Below are 22,444 nucleotides of genomic sequence, written 5' to 3'. Positions count from 1 at the left end.
TCATTATAGCTGAGAACATAACCCAACTGAATGAAAACAATTCATCAATGTGGTCTAGGTATGTAGTTCTCGGATGATTAGTCTCTGATGAAGGTACATTTTGATATGTTTCGAGAGCACTGAGCGTTCTTCAGTTTTCCTTAAATGCTGTGTCGCATCATCAACTTATCTTCTGGTAAGAACTAGACGGCAGAGAATTGAAAGTTGCAATCTTTGGCAAGATTCTAGAGTGCAGATCATCTGCAGATTAAGCATGATCCAGATGCTTTGGCAAGCAAGGAGAAGATAAGATTAAAATTCTCTTCTGAAGATTAAGCAGGCTAACTAGGACTGCTGTGTGCATAGAGCTCCTCCCTTCACCTCTTCATGGGAATGAACCAAGAGGATATCTACAGACAAGGCCAATTCTGTTCATTTAAAAAATAACAAAAGGGCAGAAAGCAGCCTTTCTCTGTTCTCTTTCCCTTCCCTCATTTCTGATCCCTTTTAGGTACTCTTAGGAAGTGGAAATATGCCTCATTGGCAATTCAGGATCTCGCTATTTTCTGTGCCCCATCAAGAAGATGACTTGATGACAGGGTTCTGGGGGATCTGGCAGGCTGGCGAAGGTGATCATGGTCTAAGAGAAGAGAAGGAGCAGATTCAAAGGCAGATGTGGTCCAAGAAAGGAGAGGGGACAGGGGATGGTGACCAACTTGGAGAGAGTGATATACTGTGAGGAAAATGTCACTTCTAAGGTTAGACTTCTCTTTCCATTTTCTACCTTTCTATGTGAGTGGAACTCTCTCAGATGCGCCTGTCAGGTGATGGGGAGAGGTTTCCACTCAGATAAACAGCATTCGTTTGCATTGACATAAACACACACACACACACACACACACACACACACACACACTATCCCACAAGTAAATATGCAAAGCTAGCATCCTCTGTTCTCATGACTGACCTTAAATCCTGAAATAATGAATTTGAGTTAATTTTGTAGATCATGTTCAAAAATATGGCCAGCCGCAGCTACAGCATTTACCCTCATGGTGTGACCTTCTCTCCTTATGAAGATGAAGTCAACTCTTCCTCCACCTCAGGTCTGAAACTTTCACTTCTACTGAATGAAACTATTGACTTCTGAGAGGTTGCCATAATTTTCTACTGCCCTCCTTGCCCAGTAGTATAACTTATACAGTCAGGTAGTATACGTATAGGGGTATCCTCAAAGTCACAACCAAACACTGCTCACTTCAGGGATTTTTTTACCCTAATGATTACAAAATATGGTGTCCTTTGTTAGTGCCATAAGTGGCCTCTAGTGGACGAATATGTAATAGCTACATGCTATCCAGAGTTCTATCAAGTGGAACTTAATATAAAAATAATATTCCTTTCCCAACATTGATTCTAACAAGAACTCAATTATTTTAAATTATTCATTCATTTATTATTTACTTATTTTTTAATTTAATTTATTTCCATGAAATAATTTTGAAAATTGAAAACAATTTTGACTATATTTTCTTTCAGGCAGTAACACCATGATCAAAGCAGTTCAACCAGGGGAAACCTATACTTATAAGTGGAACATCCTAGAGTCTGATGAACCCATGGAAAATGATGCTCAGTGCTTAACAAGACCATACTACAGTAATGTGGACATCACAAGGGACATTGCCTCTGGGCTGATAGGGCTACTTCTAATTTGTAAGAGCAGATCCTTGGATAAGCGAGGCATACAGGTATTTTGTCCTTGAAGTAACCTTTCAGAAATTCCAGGAATTTCTTCTGACTGGAACAGATTAGTTCTCCTTGTTAAATAATGGGGCTTTTGTTTCTAGAGAACCAGAAAATATTAAGTAGTCCTCTTTAGTGTGAATGTAACAATGCTTATTCCTTTAGTTACTTTTTTGTCTTGTCTATTTCCATATGGACTTTCACTGGGAAAGGCAAGTCTACAGTGTGATACTGTATATTGTTTGCTTGTTTCAAATTCCAGATCTGTCCGTGCTATGTGATGGGCAAGTCACTTAGTTTCTCTTAATTTCTTCCTTTCATCAAAAGGGTATTACCCATTTTTTAAAAATTAATGAGTGGTAGTGTTACTGATTAGTTACATATTTATCTCTGTACTTTACTATGTTTTCCACTTTTTCTAAATTTGTATGGATCATTTTAAAAATCAAAATTAAAGCTCATAGAAACATTACTTGTTATTAAATATTTCAGATATTCAAAAAGTTACAGAAAAGAATAAAACAGACTTCTATGTACTCAAGAAATAAAACATTACATATGCAAAAAAAAAAAGGGTATTACCCCCTCCTAAAAATTTTATAGGGTTGTTTCACGGCTCAATGAGTTACCATCTGGTAAAAGTGTAAAGCTCTGTACCAGTCCTTGTTATTTTTAGAGACCTGCAATAGGGAAAGGAGACATACAGGCAGACATAGCTTGCAGACATATCTTCTCAGGAAGTTGAACCCAGACAATGGTCTGTCTCTAGCAAGACCAATTTATACAGAAGAATGTGAACAAAAATATGGATCTTCTGACTTTATCATCATTGAAGAATAAAAGCCTCATATCATTAACTTAAAATTCCCAATTAGGCTAAGCTATAATCAAAGAAGTCTCATCCCAAGGCATATAAAATAAATATACGCCTAGAAAAAGCAGAAAGAGACATTTGGAAGACCCTAATTTATTGAGCTAGGAAAGGAAACAGGTAGGGAGAGATATAAAACTTTCCTACGGCACCCTTCGTTTTTATTCTTTGCAATTATTTGGAGCACATCCAATCAATCATTCGAGTTGAGAGGTGATAAACAGTTGATAGAGATAAACAGAATTACAGTTGCTACATTGAAATGGGATTTTTCTATTAGGATATTTTAGTCTCTGAATTTTCTGATCTGCTCTGTTTGCCTTGACATGCTACCTTTGGCTCTAACAAGGGCTTTGTACACAATGGGCTCTCACAGATGTCTGAATTTATGGCTTCATTGGACCCAAGACCTGTACCCCTTTGGTTTCTGAGAACTCAGGGTTGTAGTTAATCAATCTGCTAGGACGTTAATCACTGAACACAGCACTTTTACCCTCCAGAGGGCAGCAGACATTGAGCAGCAGGCTGTGTTTGCTGTGTTTGATGAGAACAAGAGCTGGTACATTGAGGACAACATCTACAAGTTCTGTGAAAATCCTGAGAAGGTGAAACGTGATGACCCCAAGTTTTATGAGTCAAACATCATGAGCAGTAAGTCAGAGCACTCTCACTCCTGTGGTTGAAGTGTGACTTTCCTAGAGGAAGAGACATGGATTAGAATCCACTCACCCCTTACCCTCACTTCCAGTATAGGGATTTGGTGATGAAATTACTGGGTGATATTATAGAAAGCTTTTTACAGCATGAGGTAAAAAGCTTGTTATCCTTAGAAGTCTTCTTGGTCTCCTGCTCCAAAAGTGTGTGTGTGTGTGTGTGTGTGTGTGTGTGCGTACACGCACACGTGTGCATGTGCACTTGCTCTGAGCAGGTAAGAACAGGGTGAGGGATGGATGGTGAGGGAAGAGGCCTTGGTCAGAGGTATCTGGGGATTTTAGAATGGGTGCAAGGTGAATACTCTTTATGGCCAGGGCAGAAATATTAAGTAGTCCTCTTTAGCATGAATGTAACAATGCTTATTCCTTTAGTTATTTTTTTGTCTTGTCTATTTCTTATTTCTGCCAGGGCAGAAACAGGGTAAATAATCCAAAAGTGGATTGTCAAATCAAACTAAGACAAAATGCATATGGGGAGACATGAGTCTTGGAAAGTCAATCCATAAAGAAGTTTTAAGCATGCAGTAAGAAGTTCAGAACAGAAAGAATTCCCTGAGCCAAGGTTCAGGCTTTTGCTACAGTTTTAAAGTCAGTGTCCAAAGCCACTGGTATGGGAAGTCTGGGAGAGATTTCACTGAGCCAGCTGGAAGCAAACTTCTCCACAATGGTCATCGTCCCCTTCCTCAGAGTTGAGAGTCACTATTATCCCTTTCTCTGATAAGTAACCACAGGTACGAGGATGGTTTCTCCATGGTCTGTTCATATAACTTCAGACAACTAACAATTGGGGATTCTCAGAACTGGTAGGTGCCAGGAAAATAATTTGAAACAGGGAGTTAGCCTCAGCTTTCTGTACTTATTTTCATTTTGGCAATGAATCTGTCATAGTTCTAGACTAGTGCTGTCCATTAGAAATTATATATGAGCCACAAATATAATTTAAAATTTTCTAATAGGCATGTTAAAAATTAAAGGGAAATATATGACATTTATTTAATAATGTTTAATTTAATATATCATGTTATCATTTCAACATATAATATTAAAATTAATGAGATTTACTTTCTTACTAAATCTTTAAAATCCAGCGTGTATTTTATACTCACAGCACATCTCAATCCAGATTACCCATATTTCGAGTGCCCAATGGTCACTGGTGGCTAGTGGCTACCAAATTAGTGCAGCTATAGACCATTTAGAAAAGCTTCCTGAATGAGGTACAAACTAAAAACACATTATGTCAACTATTCGATAAATATTTAAGTTCTCACTCATTCTAGGCATTGTACTAAGATTAGGACTATAGTGGTAACCTAGACAGACATGGACCCTGCCCTTATAGAAATCGTATCTGTGGTTTTATTACCATGCTTAGTATATAAGTAGACAATGATACTGACTAAAACTGTATCCCTTGGAAAGAGAATGAAAATGTCTGAACTTGATAGTTGAGTGCAAACTAGAGATTATATAAATACTAAGACAGAGCAATTAAAATTGCAAAATGTGCTAAATATGCTTCATTTTTAGGAACATTACTTTGCATTCAATAACTAATGTGTCGAGGATACAGGGAGGGGGAAGGGTAAGCTGGGACAAAGTGAGAGAGTAGCATGGACATATATACCCTACCAAACGTAAAATAGATAGCTAGTGGGAAGCAGCTGCATAGCACAGGGAGATCAGCTCGGTGCTTTGTGACAACCTAGAGGGGTGGGATAGGGAGGGTGGGAGGGAGACGCAAGAGGGAGGGGATATGGGGATATATGTATACATATAGCTGATTCACTTTGTTATACAGCAGAAACTAACACACCAATGTAAAGCAATTATACTCCAATAAAGATGTTAAAAAAAAAAAGAAAAAGAAAAAAATAACTAATGCGTCAAGAATCTGTATTTCTTATATTATGCTTTTTCTCCAGGTAAAATTACTCTAGACAAAATTCTAAGTTACCTTCGGAGTATCTTTAAAAACAGAACCTAGAGTACAAAATATTTAATATACACTTAACAAATGAATAAATAAGTCAATGTGAATGAAAAGGCTTTGTCTTTATCCTGACATTTCTCCCTTGGCTAACTTAGGAGAATAAGCTCTCATTTGAAAAGTCTGAGTTTGATCTTCCAGTTACATGTTACATTTGGTAAAGCTTATCTCAGATAATCACTGCTTAGATGCAACCAAATTACCATTGGGATATTTACCATAAGTATAGTTAGACACATTCCCTTTTGTTGGCATAGGCCTGATGTTTCAACAAATTTCACTCTTTCAGCTATCAATGGCTATGTGCCTGAGAGCATACCCACACTAGGATTCTGCTTTGATGACACCGTCCAGTGGCACTTCTGCAGTATGGGAACCCAGAATGACATTTTGACCATTCACTTCACTGGGCACTCATTCATCTATGGAAAGAAACACGAGGACACCTTGACCCTCTTCCCCATGCGTGGGGAATCTGTGACCGTCACAATGGATAATGTTGGTAAGAGCTTGGACACTTAAAGGGGACTCTCTGATCAACCCAGTCTGCTGCAGCTCTCCAGACTACCATGGTTCCTGGGCTTCTCTTCCTGATCCCTTGCAGGCTTTCTTTTCAGGACTACTCATGATTTCTATTTGGGGAATTAATTACTTAAATGGGTCCAGTCCTTTACTGTGCGTTCCATTTATCCTTCTCTGGGCTAAGTGAGAAGTAAAGATACAACAGTAAAAAGATAAGGCATGACTTTGAGAAGAAAGCGTGAGCATTCAGCCACAAAAGAGCATTTCTTTTATCAAAATGCCTTTTTCAGCTTTATAAGACAGCCATCCCACCCTAGGGTTAGTGGTCATCTGATATAGTGGCTTAGAGGCTGGCTTCAGAGACAGCAGTGTCATGGAAAGCACATGGGCTTTGGAATTCATCAGACCTGGGTTCAAATCCTGCTTTGCCACTTGATATCTGTGTAGCAATTTGGACAAATTACTCCACCCGACTGAGCCTCAGTTTATTCATCTGAAAAACAGAATAATAATACCTTACAGAGTTGCTTTGACCATTAATTGTTATATGTGCCAAGTGCCTAGGACTCAGCAGACAATCAACATGTGGTAACTATTGAAGACTTTCCAGGAAATCTTCAGTGTGCCAGCAAATCATACCATTTCAAAGAAACTCAAAACTGCCCTAGGCCCACCTGAATTATTTATTACTTAGAAATATCTATATGTCTCTTATTTGTGGGGGTAAACATCATCATCTTCCCCCTAACTCCAGCTCTCTAACAAAATATGCAACTCACAAGATGCTTATGATATTCAAAGTCCATTTCATTCTTGATTCATCCCTTTAAAAATATATTCTAAAATAGTGACTCTCAAACTATCTGTGCTGAAAGTTTTTTTCTCCCTAATTTTCACTGACCAATACTTTGGGTCTATATTCTGTTAAATGAGATAAGTATGCTGATCACATGATTGGATGTCATAGAAATGTCAAATTGCTAAAAGGTTTCCTATACACTTTACTCTTGATTTCTTTCCTTATGTCACTGTGGAACAGTAAACAACAGTTCACAGATCAGTTGTGGTCCACAGACCACAGTATCCCTGATGAAAGTTCACTGGAAATTATCTGCCACAATGGACCATAGGGTTTTTATACCTTTTTCTGTACTCAGAGCTCTCTGTTCTCTCTGTCTCTATTTTGTAGGAACTTGGATGTTAACTACCATGAATTCCAATCCAAGAAGCAAAAAACTGTGGCTGAGATTCAGGGATGTTAAGTGCATCCGGGATTATGATGATGACTTATATGAGATTATATACGAACCTTCAGGATCTACATCCATAACTACAAGGAAAATGCGTGAATCATCAGAAATCAAAGATAAAAATAATGATGCTGACTATGATTACCAGAACACACTGGCTTTATCATTAGGAATCAGGTCATTCAGAAATTCATCATCAAATCAGGAGGAAGATAAGTTCAATCTTACCGCCCTGGCTCTGGAGAACAACTCTGAATTCATTCCTCCAAGTACCAACAGAACTGTTGGTTCAAATTCTTCTTCCCCAGGTAACATCAGCAGGCTTATTGCCAATAACTTTGCACAACCTCTGAAAATTCTTCCTCACCCAGAAGCCACCATAGCTGGTCCCCCGCTAGGACACACCAGCTTAGATAAGAACTCAGTTCTCAACCCTCCCACAGCAGATCATTCCAGCCTTTATTCTGAAGACTCTATAGAAGATCCTCTATACTCAGATGTCACAGGGATAAGCCTGCTTCCATTTGGTACAGAAGAATTCAGAAATCAAGAACATGCTAAACATAAAAGATTCAAGGCAGGAAGAGGCCGAGGAGCAAAGCATAGACTCTCCCAGATGGAATTCCCAGCACATAAAACTGGTAGACATTTAAGTCAAGGCAACTCTTCTTCTTCCAGAATAGGGCCCTGGGAGAACCTTCCCAGTGATCTGTTACTCTTACAACAAAAGGATCCATCTAAGATTCTGAATGGGGAATGGCATTTGGTTTCTGAGAAAGGCAGTTATGAAATAATCCAAGATGCTGATGAAGTTAAGGTTGTTAATAAGCTGCCAAACAGCCCCCAGAATGACTCAAGGACTTGGGGAGAAAACATCCCTTTTAAAAACAAGCATGGAAAGCAGAGTGGCCACCCAACGTTTTTTGCAACTAGACATAAACCTCTACAAGGAAGACAAGATGGAGGAAATAGTAGATTGAAGAAAGGCCTTTTTTTAATTAGGACGCGAAGAAAGAAAAAGGAAGAGAAGCCTGCACACCATGTTCCTCTATCTCCAAGGAGTTTTCACCCTCTGAGAGTAGAGGCCAACACCCCATTTTCAGATGGGAGACATAATCATTCATTGTTACTCCACACATCCAATGAAACATCTCTTCCCGCAGACCTCAATCAGACACTCCCCTCTATGAACCTTAGCCTCATGGCCTCACTTCCTGATGGTGATCAAAACCCCCCAAATGACACCAGTCAGACAAGCTTCCCTCCAGATCTTTATCAGACAGTGAGCCCAGAGGAACACTATCAAACATTCCCTATTCAAGACTCTGATCCAACGCACTCCACTACAGTCCCCAGTCACAGATCTCCTCCTCCAGAGCGCAGCCAGATACCCGACTATGACCTAAGAAACAAGGCCTTCCCTACTGATGTTAGTCAAACGTTCCCTTCCTTGGAACTTGAAGTCTGGCAGACAACTACCTCTCTAGACCTCAGTCAGCCATCCTTCTATCCAGATCTCAGCTGGACCACCCTTTCTCCAGACCCTGGACAGGAGACTCTCTCTCCAGACCTCAGCCAGACAACATTTTCCCCAGACCTTAGCCAGGAGACTCTCTCTCCAGACCTCGGCCAGACAACCCTTTCTCCAGACCTCGGCCAGACAACCCTTTCTCCAGACCTTGGCCAGACAACGCTTTCCCCAGATCTTAGCCAGGAGACTCTCTCTCCAGACCTCAGCCAGATGGCCCTTGCCCCACACCCTGGCCAGGACACGCTCTCTCCAGACTTCAGCCAGACAACACTTTCCCTAGATCTTAGCCAGGAGACTCTCTCTCCAGACCTCAGCCAGATGGCCCTTTCCCCACACCCTGGCCAGGAGACGCTCTCTCCAGACGTCAGCCAGACAACACTTTCCCCAGACCTCAGCCAGACTTTCTCTCCAGACCTCAGACAGGAGACTCTCTCTCCAGACCTCAGCCAGACAACCCTTTCCCCAGACCTTGGCCAGGAGACTCTCTCTCCAGACCTCGGCCAGACAACATTTTCCCCAGACCTTAGCCAGGAGACTCTCTCTCCAGACCTCAGCCAGACAACACTTTCCCCAGATCTTAGCCAGGAGACTCTCTCTCCAGACCTCGGCCAGACAACCCTTTCTCCAGACCTCGGCCAGACAACCCTTTCTCCAGACCTTGGCCAGACAACACTTTCCCCAGATCTTAGCCAGGAGACTCTCTCTCCAGACCTCAGCCAGATGGCCCTTTCCCCACACCCTGGCCAGGAGACGCTCTCTCCAGACGTCAGCCAGACAACACTTTCCCCAGACCTCAGCCAGACTTTCTCTCCAGACCTCAGACAGGAGACTCTCTCTCCAGACCTCAGCCAGACAACCCTTTCTCCAGACCTTGGCCAGACAACACTTTCCCCAGATCTTGGCCAGACGACTCTTCCCCCAAACCTCAGTCAGATGCCACTTTCCCCAGACCTCAACCAGGCAACTCTCTCTCCAGACATCAGTCAGACATCCCTTCCTCTTGATCTCAGGCAGACATCACCTCCTCTAGATCTCGATCAGACATCCCACACTTCTGAATCTATTCAGTCATTGCCTCTCCCAGAACTTGGTCAGACTTTCCCTTATGCAGATCTTGGTCAGATGCCATCTCCTCCACCACATTCTCCACTAAATAACACTTTTATACCAAGAGAATTTAATCCACTGGTCGTAGTAGGCCTCAGTAGAGATGATGGAGATTACATTGAAATTATTCCAAGGCAGAAGGAAGAGAGCAGTGAAGAAGACTATGGTGAATTTGATTTTGTGGCCTATGATGACCCTTACCAAACTGATCTTAGGACAGACATCAACTCCTCCAGAAATCCTGACAACATTGCAGCATGGTACCTTCGCAGCAACAATGGAAACAGAAAAAATTATTTCATTGCTGCTGAAGAACTATCCTGGGATTATTCAAAATTTGCACAAAGGTTTGGCCAGTTCTCTCCTTTTATATTCTCACTTTTCCACTACTGCTAAAAAAAGTAATTACAGCAGTCTAAGGAGATGATTCTGGGCAAATTATACTAAGTGTAACTTATACTAAGTATCATTTAGTTTCCCTATTACAACTTGGCCTATACTGTTTCCTTTGTCAATTCCAAGATTAGCTTCTCTACTTTGGGTGACATCTGGACAATATAAGAGTTATCACTCTAAGAAGTCTATGATATTTTGTAGTTAAATTAGCCCCCTCCTCTCTCTTCTTTTCTCATCACACGTGTTCCTACCTCCCCTTCTTGCTCCAATGCAGAGCCCAACCTATCCATAGCTATAGGCTAATCAATATGATTTCACTGAAGTTGGCTTCAAATCCAAATTTGTGATGTAGAAATCTCCTTTCGCAATTACTTATTTAACAAAAATATTTTAAATTGTTTACTGATCGATATAAAGTATATAGCATCTTGGTGAAGATTAATTCAAATTCCATAAGATTCCAGTAGCAGAGGCCAAGGGTATAAAGTAGCTTAGAAACAAAAAGCAAGTTTATGCCCTCAACTGAGCCATTCATTACATAATGATTTATCTTGATTTAAACTTTTGTTTTAACTTGGTTTATAGACTCACTCAGTCAATAACTCTTTAATGAGTACTTATTCTCTCCTAGGCATTGTGCTAAGTGCTGAGACTATAAAAGAGAGTATAAACACAGGACTCCTGCCCTGATGGAACTTATGTCTAGTTGGGCAGGAAGATATGAACCAAGTGCTCACATAAATAAGTGTAAAAATTAACCATGAGAAAGACCAGTAAGAAAAGGTGATATATGGAGATATGAGAACTGGGGAGTCTGACTCTGGAGAAGTGGCGTTTGAGCTGAGATCTGAAGATGAACAGGAGGTAGAGAGGGCAGAGCATTCTAGACAGAGAGAACAGCATGATGAAGGCCCCGAGGAAGGAGGAAGCCCTGAACCTGAAGACTTGTGTAGCTGGAACTCAAGAAGAGGGTGGGTGCTAGGAAAGTGTTTGGCTAGCTCTGCAGAGATCAGATGCCACTAGGCTTTGTGAGCCCTGGGAAGAATTTTGATGCTTTTCAAAGAGCAATGAGAAACCCTTCAAAAGCTTTAAGCCATTTCTAGTTTACTGGAATGTGTCAGTTCCTTTCCCGAACCTTGTTACTTGCAGTCTTTTTAATGGAGGAGTTACACCAAGTGGCCCCCAAGATCTGCTGCAGCTCTAACATTTTAGGGTTCCAGCCACTCTTCAACCAAAGAGTTGAAGGAGTTGATGCAATTTTGTAAGTGGTCTGACTTATAACAGAGAGTTTTTAAGGGAGCAACATGCATTTTTAAAAGATAATTTTTAATTTAATTTTGCTCAAGTGTGGAAAGCCATATTGGTCTGGGTTCTATATTCTGGGATGACAATATAGAGAAAGGAGAGAAAGGGGGACAAGAAGCAACTACAGATCCTCAGGGATATCATGGGGACCATGTGTAAAGTGTCCAAATATAGCCCACAGCTTTTACAAAAGCTAACTGTTACACTACTAAAGTTAAAACCAAAGTGCAACTAGAGTAAGCAAACACAATGCATGGCATGACTTACAGAAATTATTTCATTAATCTGATGCCTGACATTTCCATGTTAGAATTCTGCTAGTTTAAGAGACTTTCTCCCTTGACTTCCTATTTAGATGTAGCACCCATTACTATATGAGAATAAATACTTTATCTAGGGATTTCTAAGCAAGTTACTGAGGGAATAAGTTTTCCAGAGTGTAAAGGGATGGAACTAGTTCCTTCAAAATCCTGTGTCCCATTCCAGATATGCAACCCATTTTTATGGCAACGTTGTTTTGCTCCTCCCCATGTGTTCTGTGAGACTGTATGTTATGCTTAGAGTCTGGAAGAACGGGGTTAATCCGGTAGAAAGGCTAGAAGGAAGGCAGAATGGGATTCTCTGTGGATGGCTCATGTTGTGTAACAAATACTGTGAGACTGAGGGATGAGCTTTTGGCCTGTTTCCCAGACTCCTGGGGAATTTAAGAGTCAGTAGGAAAATACGATGCGCTCTAGCTCCAGACTGAGCTGGTGAACTACATGAGGAATACTATGATTTAGCAAAAGCAAATGTGGGAAGAGTGGCTACTTTCCAAATATAAAACACTCATCCATCCAGTGACCTTTACAGGGATGGCCCTCTAAATCAACTGACTCTTATCATCTGCCTGTCCTGGCACTGTCCCATCACATGGCTTTGTCTGCTTTTGATATTAAAATCTGCTATGTTAATATATGATTATATTTGTCATTTATTAATACATTAAATAAATATCTGCTTACTATGTGCCAGATAACTTGCTAGGCACTAGAAATAAAAATTATAAGCAAACGAGGCACAATCCCTAACCTCATGGGGCTTTCACCCTAGTGGTAGAGTCAGATATTAATAGATAATCTCATGAATAAATGATATATAATTTACTATATATACTATAGAAATATTATCAGAATACTACAGGGATTTACTATATATACTATAGTAGTAGTATAGAAATGTGAGGAATGCTAGAGACTTGACCCAGTCTAAAGGATCATAGGAGGAGATACCAAGAAATGATATATGAGCTGGGAATTGAAGGATATTTACTGGCTTGTGGTTTTAGTTATTTATATTTTAATTCATTTGTTCATCAAATGTTTATCAAATATCTTCTCTATATACTATATCCAGAAACAGATAATTTCCTAAATTCTTGAACGGTCTTTAACTTGTTCTTTTAAACAAATGCTATTATTATCATTTCAGTGAAGACATTGATGATGTTTCAAAGGACACCATATACAAGAAAGTAGTTTTTCGAAAGTACCTTGATAGCACTTTTAACAAGCTTGATCCTCGGGGAGAGTATGAAGAGCATCTTGGCATACTTGGTCCTATCATTAGAGCTGAAGTGGATGATGTTATCCAAGTAAGTCATCTTTTGAGCATTGCTAAGATCATCAGAGGAATTTCCACAACCACCAGAGGGTTGTAGAGATGAAAGTGGCAAGAGAGCTATGGTGACTTATTTATTTTTCAAAATTAACAAATAACTACATTTCTTTTCAAAGACTGCTCACCAAGTAACTTGCCACTCTTCAAGGAAAAAAAAAAAAAGATCTCATAATTTTCTCTCTCCCTCTGCTAAGCTCCTGTTCATTCTATAAGGGCCAATTCCATTTCTCCTAAGAAACTTTCTTTAATTCCCCCAACCTCTCCTAAACATTCAATTGAATTGCTCCTCCCAGGCATTCCCACCTAATCCCATTCATATTTTGTTTACAGCACCTTTTGTCTCCAGATTTTTAACTTGCATTCACATGTGCAGTCTCTCTAGCCAGTAGGTTGAAACCTTATTGCGAGTAAAACCCAAGCCTCATTCATTTTCAAATCTGTAGCACCTATCTTTATCATTTCATTTGTAGATAATGTCAATACTTTTGCTTTGAGCCTAAAAACAAACCTGTTTTGGTGTTTCTGGAGTAAACTACTTAGGCCCTATCTCATAGGATGGTTGTAAAATTAGATGAAGTAATATACGAAAGTTACTTTGCAATTCTAAACATTCAATATATCTTAGGTTCAATTTAATAGCCATCCACTTTGACCCATAACACTGACATTTTGGGGGCTTTATTAAACGTAAATACATTTGTGAATCATTCTTTTTTTTAGGTTCGTTTTAAAAACTTAGCATCCAGACCATATTCTCTTCATGCCCATGGGCTTTCCTATGAGAAATCATCAGAGGGAAAGACTTATGAAGATGACTCTCCTGAATGGTTTAAGGAAGACAATGCTGTTCAGCCCAACAGCACTTATACATATGTATGGCATGCCACTGAGCGATCAGGGCCAGAAAATCCTGGCTCTGCCTGTCGGGCTTGGGCCTACTACTCGGCAGTGAACCCGGTAAGCATAGCCATCAAAAGTTTTTGTCATTTCCCCAAACTTATAACCTGAGTCCATCAAATGGAAGTGTCACAATTATTTCTTAGTAAATATCTGTCTTTCCATGAGGAATGTGTAAGGATCATGGTCAACAGTCGACAGCTACCGTAATCAGGGACTCTCCATGCAGATCTTCAGATGACAGTGAGAAGCATTTGTTCAGTGGAAAGGAATGAGGAATACTTAAAAGGTTGGTCCTAGTTAGAGTGACTACCTTTACAGAAGAAGATGTTTATCTGCAATTTCCTTGAACAAGTATTAGCTTTCTTCTGCCTTTTTTTTTTCTTTTTTAATAAAAGAACTACAAAATCAAGACTCCCTCATTTCGATCATGGTAGAGAGCATAGACTTAGATTTCAATTCCTATCCTGTCACTGACTGTGTAGCCCTAGGAAAGTTACTTGAGCTCCATCAGCCTCAGTTTCCAAAGTTAAAAATGAGATAACAGTATGTAGCATATATAGTAGGCACTTGGTAATATTTGTTCAATAAATGAATTTATTTTTTACCATATAGGATTATTGTCAGAATTAAATAAGATACTATAGGCAAAATATTTAACATAGTAGATGCTCAATAAATAGTATTTATAATAGTATCACTATTATTATCATCATTATTATCATTACTACCATGTTGAAACAAAGGATTAATCAGAGGAAGTGACTATGAGTATCACAGAATTAGATGATCAATATCCAGGCTTATTAAGCTATTCATTTATAATCTTCAAATTCAGAGCCTCTGAGAAGGTCTCCTCTTCAATATGATCAGTGATTGTCAGAAGGGCAAAGAAAATCTTGAGAAAGAGATAATACGTGCAATTTGCTCTTACTGTCTTCCAGGAAAAAGATATCCATTCAGGCTTGATAGGACCCCTTCTGATCTGCCGAAAAGGAACACTTCATAAGGAGACCAACATGCCTGTGGACATGAGAGAATTTGTCCTACTTTTTATGGTATTTGATGAAAAGAAGAGCTGGTACTATGAAAAGAAGCCCATGAGGTCTTGGAGACACACATCCTCAGAAGTAAAAAACTCCCATGAGTTTCATGGTATTTTCCTCTGACTTTGATCTAGTCTCTGAACCTAATCACTGGGTGATAGTGATTCCTGCCCATAGGTCTTCCCAAAATTAGACATGAGATGCTTCTGTGGAACCAGGAGCTCTACCTGACACCAGGACCTTAAATGTCTACAAGGGCTGATGTAACCTGGCAGGTGACACTGCAGGTGAAAGAGAGTATACAAAATCTGAAATCTAAAAGATAGCTCACAAGGCTGCTGCAAAACCAACCCAAGCAAACCAACAAAAAAGCCAGTGTGCTTCGGTGGGTAACATAAATTGGAAAGGAATTAACATCATTCTGCAATTTAAACAGTTAATAAAACTGTGTCTTGATCTCTAAAGGATCAATTATTTATGTAGAAGTGATCACACACACTTCCAAAATAAGAATGACTGTAATATTTGTAGCTCTCAGCAGTTCCCAGGTGGCACCCAAAGCATATGTGGAGAAAATGATATAGGAAACTGTGTAGCCAGCTAATGGAAGAAGAGTGCCAAGAGAGCATTTGGGTGGGAAAAGAGGGGAAAGCATATCTACTCTGAAGTCCATTCAGGAACTTTGTCTGTAAATTGGCAACGGAACTACAGTTTTAGAGAAAGGCAGAATTTAGGATTTGGTGAACAACAGATATAATGACTTAGGGATCAGAAGACAAATGACCCTGTTTTCAGAGTTTGATAAATGGAGGTGATTTCTATGAGATTTCTGATCAGGAAGGTCCTGTGCTTTGGGTGATGGGTCAGTCATTCAGTGTAATAGGAAAGAAGAGGCTTCAGGAATAAAAAAAAAAAAAGACATTATAAGCAATATCCAGTTCACTGCCACCTCCTCTCCCCAGCCAGTCATCAAGGCTAAGTCGGTCTATGCTCCCTCTCCCACCCCATTTATATACTCAGGCTACCCTTTTTTAGCTTATTTTCCTTATTAAACTTCTGTAAGTGTGGAATACAATCTGATCTCACCTGTAAAAACACTTTGGCGTAGAGGAAAGGAAACAATATGATTTACAATCTGCTCCAAAACCCCACCCTCTGGACTCTGCTTATCATGCAAGGTTAAGAAATTCTATTAAGCAGTCTAGAATAGAGTCAGTTGAGAGCTGCCCCACAGACTCCAAGCAGAGCTTTCTTTTCTCTTCTCCTATAATCTCTAGGCCTTTCAGCCCAGGGTGCTTGGTCTCATGGGTAGGAAGCACATCCTCTGAAAATCTCTCAACCTAGTGGAAAGTACAGACTGCAGAATCAGACAGGCTCATTTCTTAGCTATGCTGTTTACTTGCTGAGTACCCTCGAGGCCTTGCTTCCTGATTCTTCAAAGAAAGCGTAAAATGCATCCAGTATAGTTTTAGTTTTAAATGTATTGTCGTCTAAATCTCTGTAATTTGGTAATCTTCCACTGTAGAACTTATCAGGGTATTTGATAAGCAGACCACCTATGCCTGGCCTCTGCAGTATGCACCGAGTAAATATGTGTTGGATTAGTAAACAAATGAACTTTATTCACTCAGCTCAATTTATCTAATGTTTACTGAGTGCCTACTCTGTTGAGCGTCTTCACTTTTGTATCCTGATGTAATGGTTTAGCAATGCTGACCTAATAACCACTGGAGATACCTTTTACTTTTAGGAGATCTATTTCTTACACAGAAACTAAGATGAGGAGGTGAGGCTGGTGTTATGAGTATGTAGACAGGTGCTTTCATATCTGATATAATTTTAAGAGAGCCAAAATGATCTCAACTCTTCTCCCTCCAAAAATTCACTTGCCTGGTTCCTGAAATTCCACAGTAGTCCCTTTAACTTTAGAAGAATAAACAACAGCCACCACCACCACCAAAACTTCCCTCACTTCAGTCCCAATTAAGTACGTGGTAGCATTAAGCTTTATCATTAAAATTTCGTATGCATTCATTTGTTAAGGTGATCAAGTTTATCAGATGCTTAAAAAACACATATTTCAGTAAGGAGAGAGTTGATAAAGTCTGAGAACCCTAGACATCCAAGCTGGGAAGGGGGCAGAGGAGCAATCAGACAAACGAGAGAATAAACATGAATGTCTAAGGCTGGTGGGTATAACAAAGATAAAGACCAACTTCCTGGGCTTCCCTGGTGGTGCAGTGGTTAAGAATCCGCCTGCCAATGCAGGGGACACGGATTTGAGCCCTGGTCCGGGAAGATTCCTCATGCCGTGGAGCAACGAAGCCCATGTGCCACAACTACTGAGCCTGCTTGCCACAACTACTGAAGCTTGCACGCCTAGAGCCCGAGCTCTGCAACAAGAGAAGCCACTGCAATGAGAAGCCCATGCACCACAACGAAGAGTAGTCCCTGCTCGCCACAACTAGAGAAAGCCCACGTGCAGCAACGAAGACCCAACAATGAAGACCCAATGCAGCCAAAAATAAATAAACTTTTTTTTTTTTTTTTTTAAACTGACTTCCTAATTTTGCCTGGAACTATCTCTGAATTTAGGAGGCCTTAGAGTGATACACTGCATATCCCCTCACTTACCCTCTTTCCTCTAATGACTAGAGTTCACTTATCTGTCCACATTAGTCCTTACCCTTTTCGTAGCCTAGGAAAATTCATACTACAAATATAAAGAATAAATGGATAAAGCACAGAACAGGAAAAGTGTAAATCTGGGGAAAAGAGTGATAAACTGATTGGAAAGGGTACTCACCCACACTTCTGCAGTAGGCTGGTGTAAGAAGGAAAAGGTGGCTCTGTTTCAGCCTCTTACTGATATTATGACATATAGGGGGCCCCTTACTATGTCTGGGTGGGATTGGGCATGCAGAGTAATAAAGAAGATGGGTGGTGAGCGGAAGGCCTCATATTTCCTCTTTCCTGATGTTCACAGATTTTTGACTGATTGCAACTCTCTGTCCTTTCAGCCATCAATGGGATGATCTACAACTTGCCTGGCCTGAGAATGTATGAGCAAGAGTGGGTGAGGTTGCACCTGCTGAACGTAGGCGGCTCCCAGGACATTCATGTGGTTCACTTTCATGGCCAGACCTTGCTGGAAAATGGCACTCAACAGCACCAGTTAGGGGTCTGGCCTCTTCTGCCTGGTAAAGATCTCGACAATGAAAAGAGGTCCCTGTGACAAAATGGCGAGAGCGGACAATCTTAGCGTCTGTAACTCTTCCTCATTCCCTCCTTGTGCATCTCCTTCCAAAGGGGTTAAAGCATGGGCTCTGGCATGGATCCTGGGCAAAGCCATATTCTAAACCTGCATGCAGAATACAGAAGAGTCAGCTAAGTGTCTGCACTGTTTGTAGCACCACACAGACTAAATGTGCAGCCCAGCTTTCTTCTACAGAGATGCTCTGTCTACTGCAGATTCTTCCAAGCCATGATGTGTCACGCAGGCCAGGTCTAAAGCAGATTACAAAATGAATCCCACGAGGTTCAGGCAGCTAAAGCTTTCTGTTGGGCGGAGATCAGAAACTTACCAGGATTTCGGGGTTCTTGAATTCTCCTCACTCTATCACCCTGATATCTTTGGGCAAGTGACTGTAGGAATCTGAATCTTAAACTGACTCATGAGGGGAAAAATATATTTTTAAATGATTCTAAAAGCTAAAGTATAATAAAGGTATTTAAAGCTTTTCATATGCAAAATAACGATAAGGTTTAAACAAACTACAATCATCAAAAAGGATTTTTACGTGCCAGTGAGTTGTTTGTAGGTGTGTATCACAGGTGTGTGAGTGGAGGTGTAAGTGCTAGATGCCATTGATCTTCAAACTGCAGGGGGCATAATACAAATTTACAAAGCTGGTTAAAACACAGATGCTAAGGAGAGATTTTGCTCTCAGAGACTTCGATCTGATAGAACCTGGGCAGGGGCCCAGGATTTTTAACATTTTTTTTGCATTTTTAACAAGCAGCCTACCTTCCATAAATGCTGTCTGAGAAGCTAGTCAGGGCAGTCCTTTGACAGGACTTTGGGTGGGGAGGTTGCTGTGTGAATCAGCCTCAGATGTAGGCACCCAAGTCCAAACGGGCCCGATTTAGTTAAGGATGGGGGTAAACAGGGTCCTTGTTTGTTTGAAACATGCCAGTTTCTCATTAACAAAGCTATAAAGACCCACTCTGTTAAAATCAGGGGCAGAAAGGATTAGGTCAAACTCACTCCTAACTTTTCACCAAGTGTTACCAGATCAGTCATCCTTTCCATGAGCCTGCGCGCGAGAAGCTGGGGTTCGCTGACCCACCTAAATCTTCATACCTAATATCAGCATTACAGAGTAGAAGGCTGGAGGTCTTTTTTTAGCGTGTTTGAGGAGGATGACCATCAGCTATTACTTTTTACTCACAATCTAGGAAATGGTCACATATTATAGTCAGCAGAATTTAAATACTAACTGGCAGTAGGTAATGTTAAATACCAGAATGGATAATCAGAGATTTCAGAAATCTCACTCTTTCAGTGATTTTCTGAAACAATTTTTGTACATCTCTCTCTAAAATGTAAACTTTATAGAAAAATTGAAACATGGGGGAAGGATGTTTTATTTTAATTTTCTCAGATAAAAAAGAAAAGCTAGAGAAATGAAGAGAGAGAAAGGAAACATGTACAGTATTTTTGAGGCCCGATGACATATCATTCAAGGTTGCTTTGATAAGCTGTATTATATATGGGTTAACTTGTAACATTATATTTAGATAAATGAAAGTTTCTTTCTAGTAAGGGGTGTTGGAGATTTTTTAAAGTCCCGGGGAAATTTATTTTTAGTAAGTTTGTGTGTGTGTTGTCATTGTTTTGTTTTGATCTCTTTGTTACACCTGTAGTCCTGCCTAAAGAGAAATGGGTAACTCTTAAGTTATATTCTAAACCACTTGCAATTCAGGGATTTTAGGATTCTTTGGTAGTGGTCAACCAATGTTAACCTGTTAATCTTTGTGTATGCAATGTTGTCCTTTACTCTCTATTTTAGGTTCATTTAAAACTCTTGAAATGAAGGCATCAAAACCTGGCTGGTGGCTCCTAGACACAGAAGTTGGAGAAAACCAGAGAGCAGGGATGCAAACGCCATTTCTCATCACAGACAGAGGTATCATCCAAGAGCCACATTATTTTTTTAGCAGGAGAGTGCCTGTTCCTAGAATATTACCAATTTTTAGATTGGAAATATTCAACTCTGAGAACTCTGACGTAACAGAGGCATAATCTGTAGCCGTAATTTCTTTTATTCTGACCTATAGTCTGACTATACTGCAAACATCAGTTTTAAGCCAAATGGTTCAAACCAAAGGCGTTCCTCTCATTTGAGGAACCAATATAAAGCATCCTCCTTCATGATTTGTGATCCATGGGGCAGTGAATATAAGAAATTCTCCAGACTCCCAGAGTAGAGGAGGGGAGAGAAACCAGGAATTCAACTGTGACCGAGATAGTCACTGAACTTGGCATTTCAGTATTTGAGAAACACAGTTTCCATCTGTCCATCCAACCAGCCAGCCAGCCAGCCAGCAAGCCAGAATTTACTAAGCACCTGTTGAGTACCAAGCACTGTGGCAACATCCAGATAGTTCAGTGGCTAGTATTCCCTTCTTTGATCGGTATATAAATAACATTGTAACTTTCAGGTCAACTTTTGAGAACATAGTCTTATGAGGGATAGTACTTAATATTGTAAAATGGCTTATTTTAAGATACAAACAGATGGAAATCAATTTAAAAAGTATCTGCACTTCAGGATAAGTTGTTTTCCACTAAGGCATCACTAATTTTAATTTCTATTAAAGGACCAGTTCTTGCTAGTACATTTACGATTTTATGGTCAGACATATTTAAGTCAGCGCCACACAGGTAGGTGAAAACATCTAATTACTGACCCACTAGAGGTATAATCTATAGCCATAGAGATTTTACTTTATTTTATATACTCTCTAAGCAAAAATTATTCATTGTTCTATTTTTTTGTAGACTGTAAAATGCCAATGGGACTAAGCACTGGTCTCATAGCTGATTCACAGATCAAGGCTTCTGAGTTTTGGGGTAAGTAGTAGCATCATAGCCTGTAAAAGGCACCTCCTAAAACTGTGCTGTATACGGCCCGCAAAACTGTACATGACAATGCTGCCTATTGAATCCATGGGCCATTGCTCCTCTCTAGGCTTTTCTCTACCACAACGTAGTAAAACAGCAGTAAAATATCTAATTACTGACCCACTAGAGGTATAATCTCTAACCGTGGAAATTTTACTTTGTTATACGTATTTTCTAAGCAGAAATTACTCATTACTCTGTTCTGTAGAATGTAAGATGTCAAGGGAACTAACCCGTGAAATATTCTAGCCAGATTCACAGGGTCTTATAGGCCAGGTATTACAATCCCCATTATCAGAGCCCTTTGCTGCATCGACCATGCATCTGTTCAAGAAACTTTTTGTTCACCCACTGTGCGTCAGGAACTCCTCCTAAGTTTCCTCTCTCTGCCTCAAACTCTTCCCAACATCAGAAGGTCAATTGTAAGGGATCACGAGGCTCCCATAAATTCCTCCTATGTCTTTCTGTTAGGCAGACACACTAGGCAGAAACCATATCAACATAACTGAGAAAAAATAAATGTGACCTATATGCAGTAAAGGGGGTGGGTGGTAGTTGACAGCTGTCCAAGCACAGGCCCGAAACCAAGATTTCATAATCAGGAACTGACTTAGTAGCTGAGGCCCGTGTCAACGACCTGGTCTCCTAATTGCAACAGAAGTTCCTTGAGGAATCTGGTTTTCCACTGGGACTAAACTCACTTGAGAAATTGCTAGCTGTATGGTTTTTTTTTTTTTTTAATTCAGAATAAATTATTTTCTTCCTTTGGATTTAGGTTATTGGGAACCCAAATTAGCAAGACTAAACAATGGTGGATCATATAATGCTTGGATCGCAGAAAAACTTGCAGTAGAATTTAACCCTAAACCTTGGATCCAGGTATATCTTATTAACCTGATACTATTTACTGCTACTGTAATAGTAAAAATGTGGGGGTTTTTGTTTTTGTTTTTTGGCAGCACTACACGGCTTATGGGATATTAGTTCCCTGACCAGGGATTGAACCCAGGCCCTCAGTAGTGCAAGTGCAGAGTCTTAACCACTGGCCTGCCAGGGGATTCCCTGTAATAATAAAAATGGCAGTGATTTAATAATTTCTTCTTGTTGTTCTTGCAATGTTGTTAGGGGAAATGAAAATTACTAGGCGCTAGGCACCATTCTAAGTACTTTACATGCTCAAAATTAATCCTATGAGGTTATTTTTAGTAATATCCCACTTTACAGATAAAAAAAAAACTAATACAC

General features: G+C 40.0%; 1 protein-coding gene across 7 annotated transcripts in view; it reads left to right on the top strand.

Annotated features, from left to right (window-relative positions):
• F5 (coagulation factor V) overlaps nucleotides 1–22,444 on the top strand; it is an 87,846-nt gene that overhangs the window by 54,899 nt on the left and 10,503 nt on the right. For 5 of the 7 annotated variants that reach the window (XR_003002911.1, XM_024742433.1, XM_024742435.1 and 2 more), the window contains 12 exons: nucleotides 986–1,085; nucleotides 1,519–1,730; nucleotides 3,097–3,247; nucleotides 5,589–5,801; nucleotides 7,011–10,056; nucleotides 12,881–13,043; nucleotides 13,790–14,026; nucleotides 14,911–15,121; nucleotides 18,033–18,212; nucleotides 20,085–20,201; nucleotides 21,077–21,148; nucleotides 21,975–22,078. Coding sequence is in view for 6 of the 7 variants with exons in the window: in XM_024742433.1 (XP_024598201.1) it covers nucleotides 986–1,085; nucleotides 1,519–1,730; nucleotides 3,097–3,247; nucleotides 5,589–5,801; nucleotides 7,011–10,056; nucleotides 12,881–13,043; nucleotides 13,790–14,026; nucleotides 14,911–15,121; nucleotides 18,033–18,212; nucleotides 20,085–20,201; nucleotides 21,077–21,148; nucleotides 21,975–22,078 (4,806 nt within the window). In the remaining variant the exon portion in view is untranslated. Of the gene's footprint in view, nucleotides 1–567; nucleotides 738–985; nucleotides 1,086–1,518; nucleotides 1,731–3,096; nucleotides 3,248–5,588; nucleotides 5,802–7,010; nucleotides 10,057–12,880; nucleotides 13,044–13,789; nucleotides 14,027–14,910; nucleotides 15,122–18,032; nucleotides 18,213–20,084; nucleotides 20,202–21,076; nucleotides 21,149–21,974; nucleotides 22,079–22,444 lie in introns of those variants that run through there. The other 2 variants (XM_024742438.1, XM_024742439.1) reach the window with 2 other exon arrangements.

This window comes from Neophocaena asiaeorientalis, unplaced genomic scaffold (genome assembly GCF_003031525.2).
Source record: "Neophocaena asiaeorientalis asiaeorientalis breed wild unplaced genomic scaffold, Neophocaena_asiaeorientalis_V1.1 scaffold99, whole genome shotgun sequence".
NCBI lineage: Eukaryota > Metazoa > Chordata > Mammalia > Artiodactyla > Phocoenidae > Neophocaena > Neophocaena asiaeorientalis.
The sequence above is the reverse complement of the archived record's forward strand: the minus strand, read 5'-3'. Positions and strand labels throughout refer to the sequence as shown.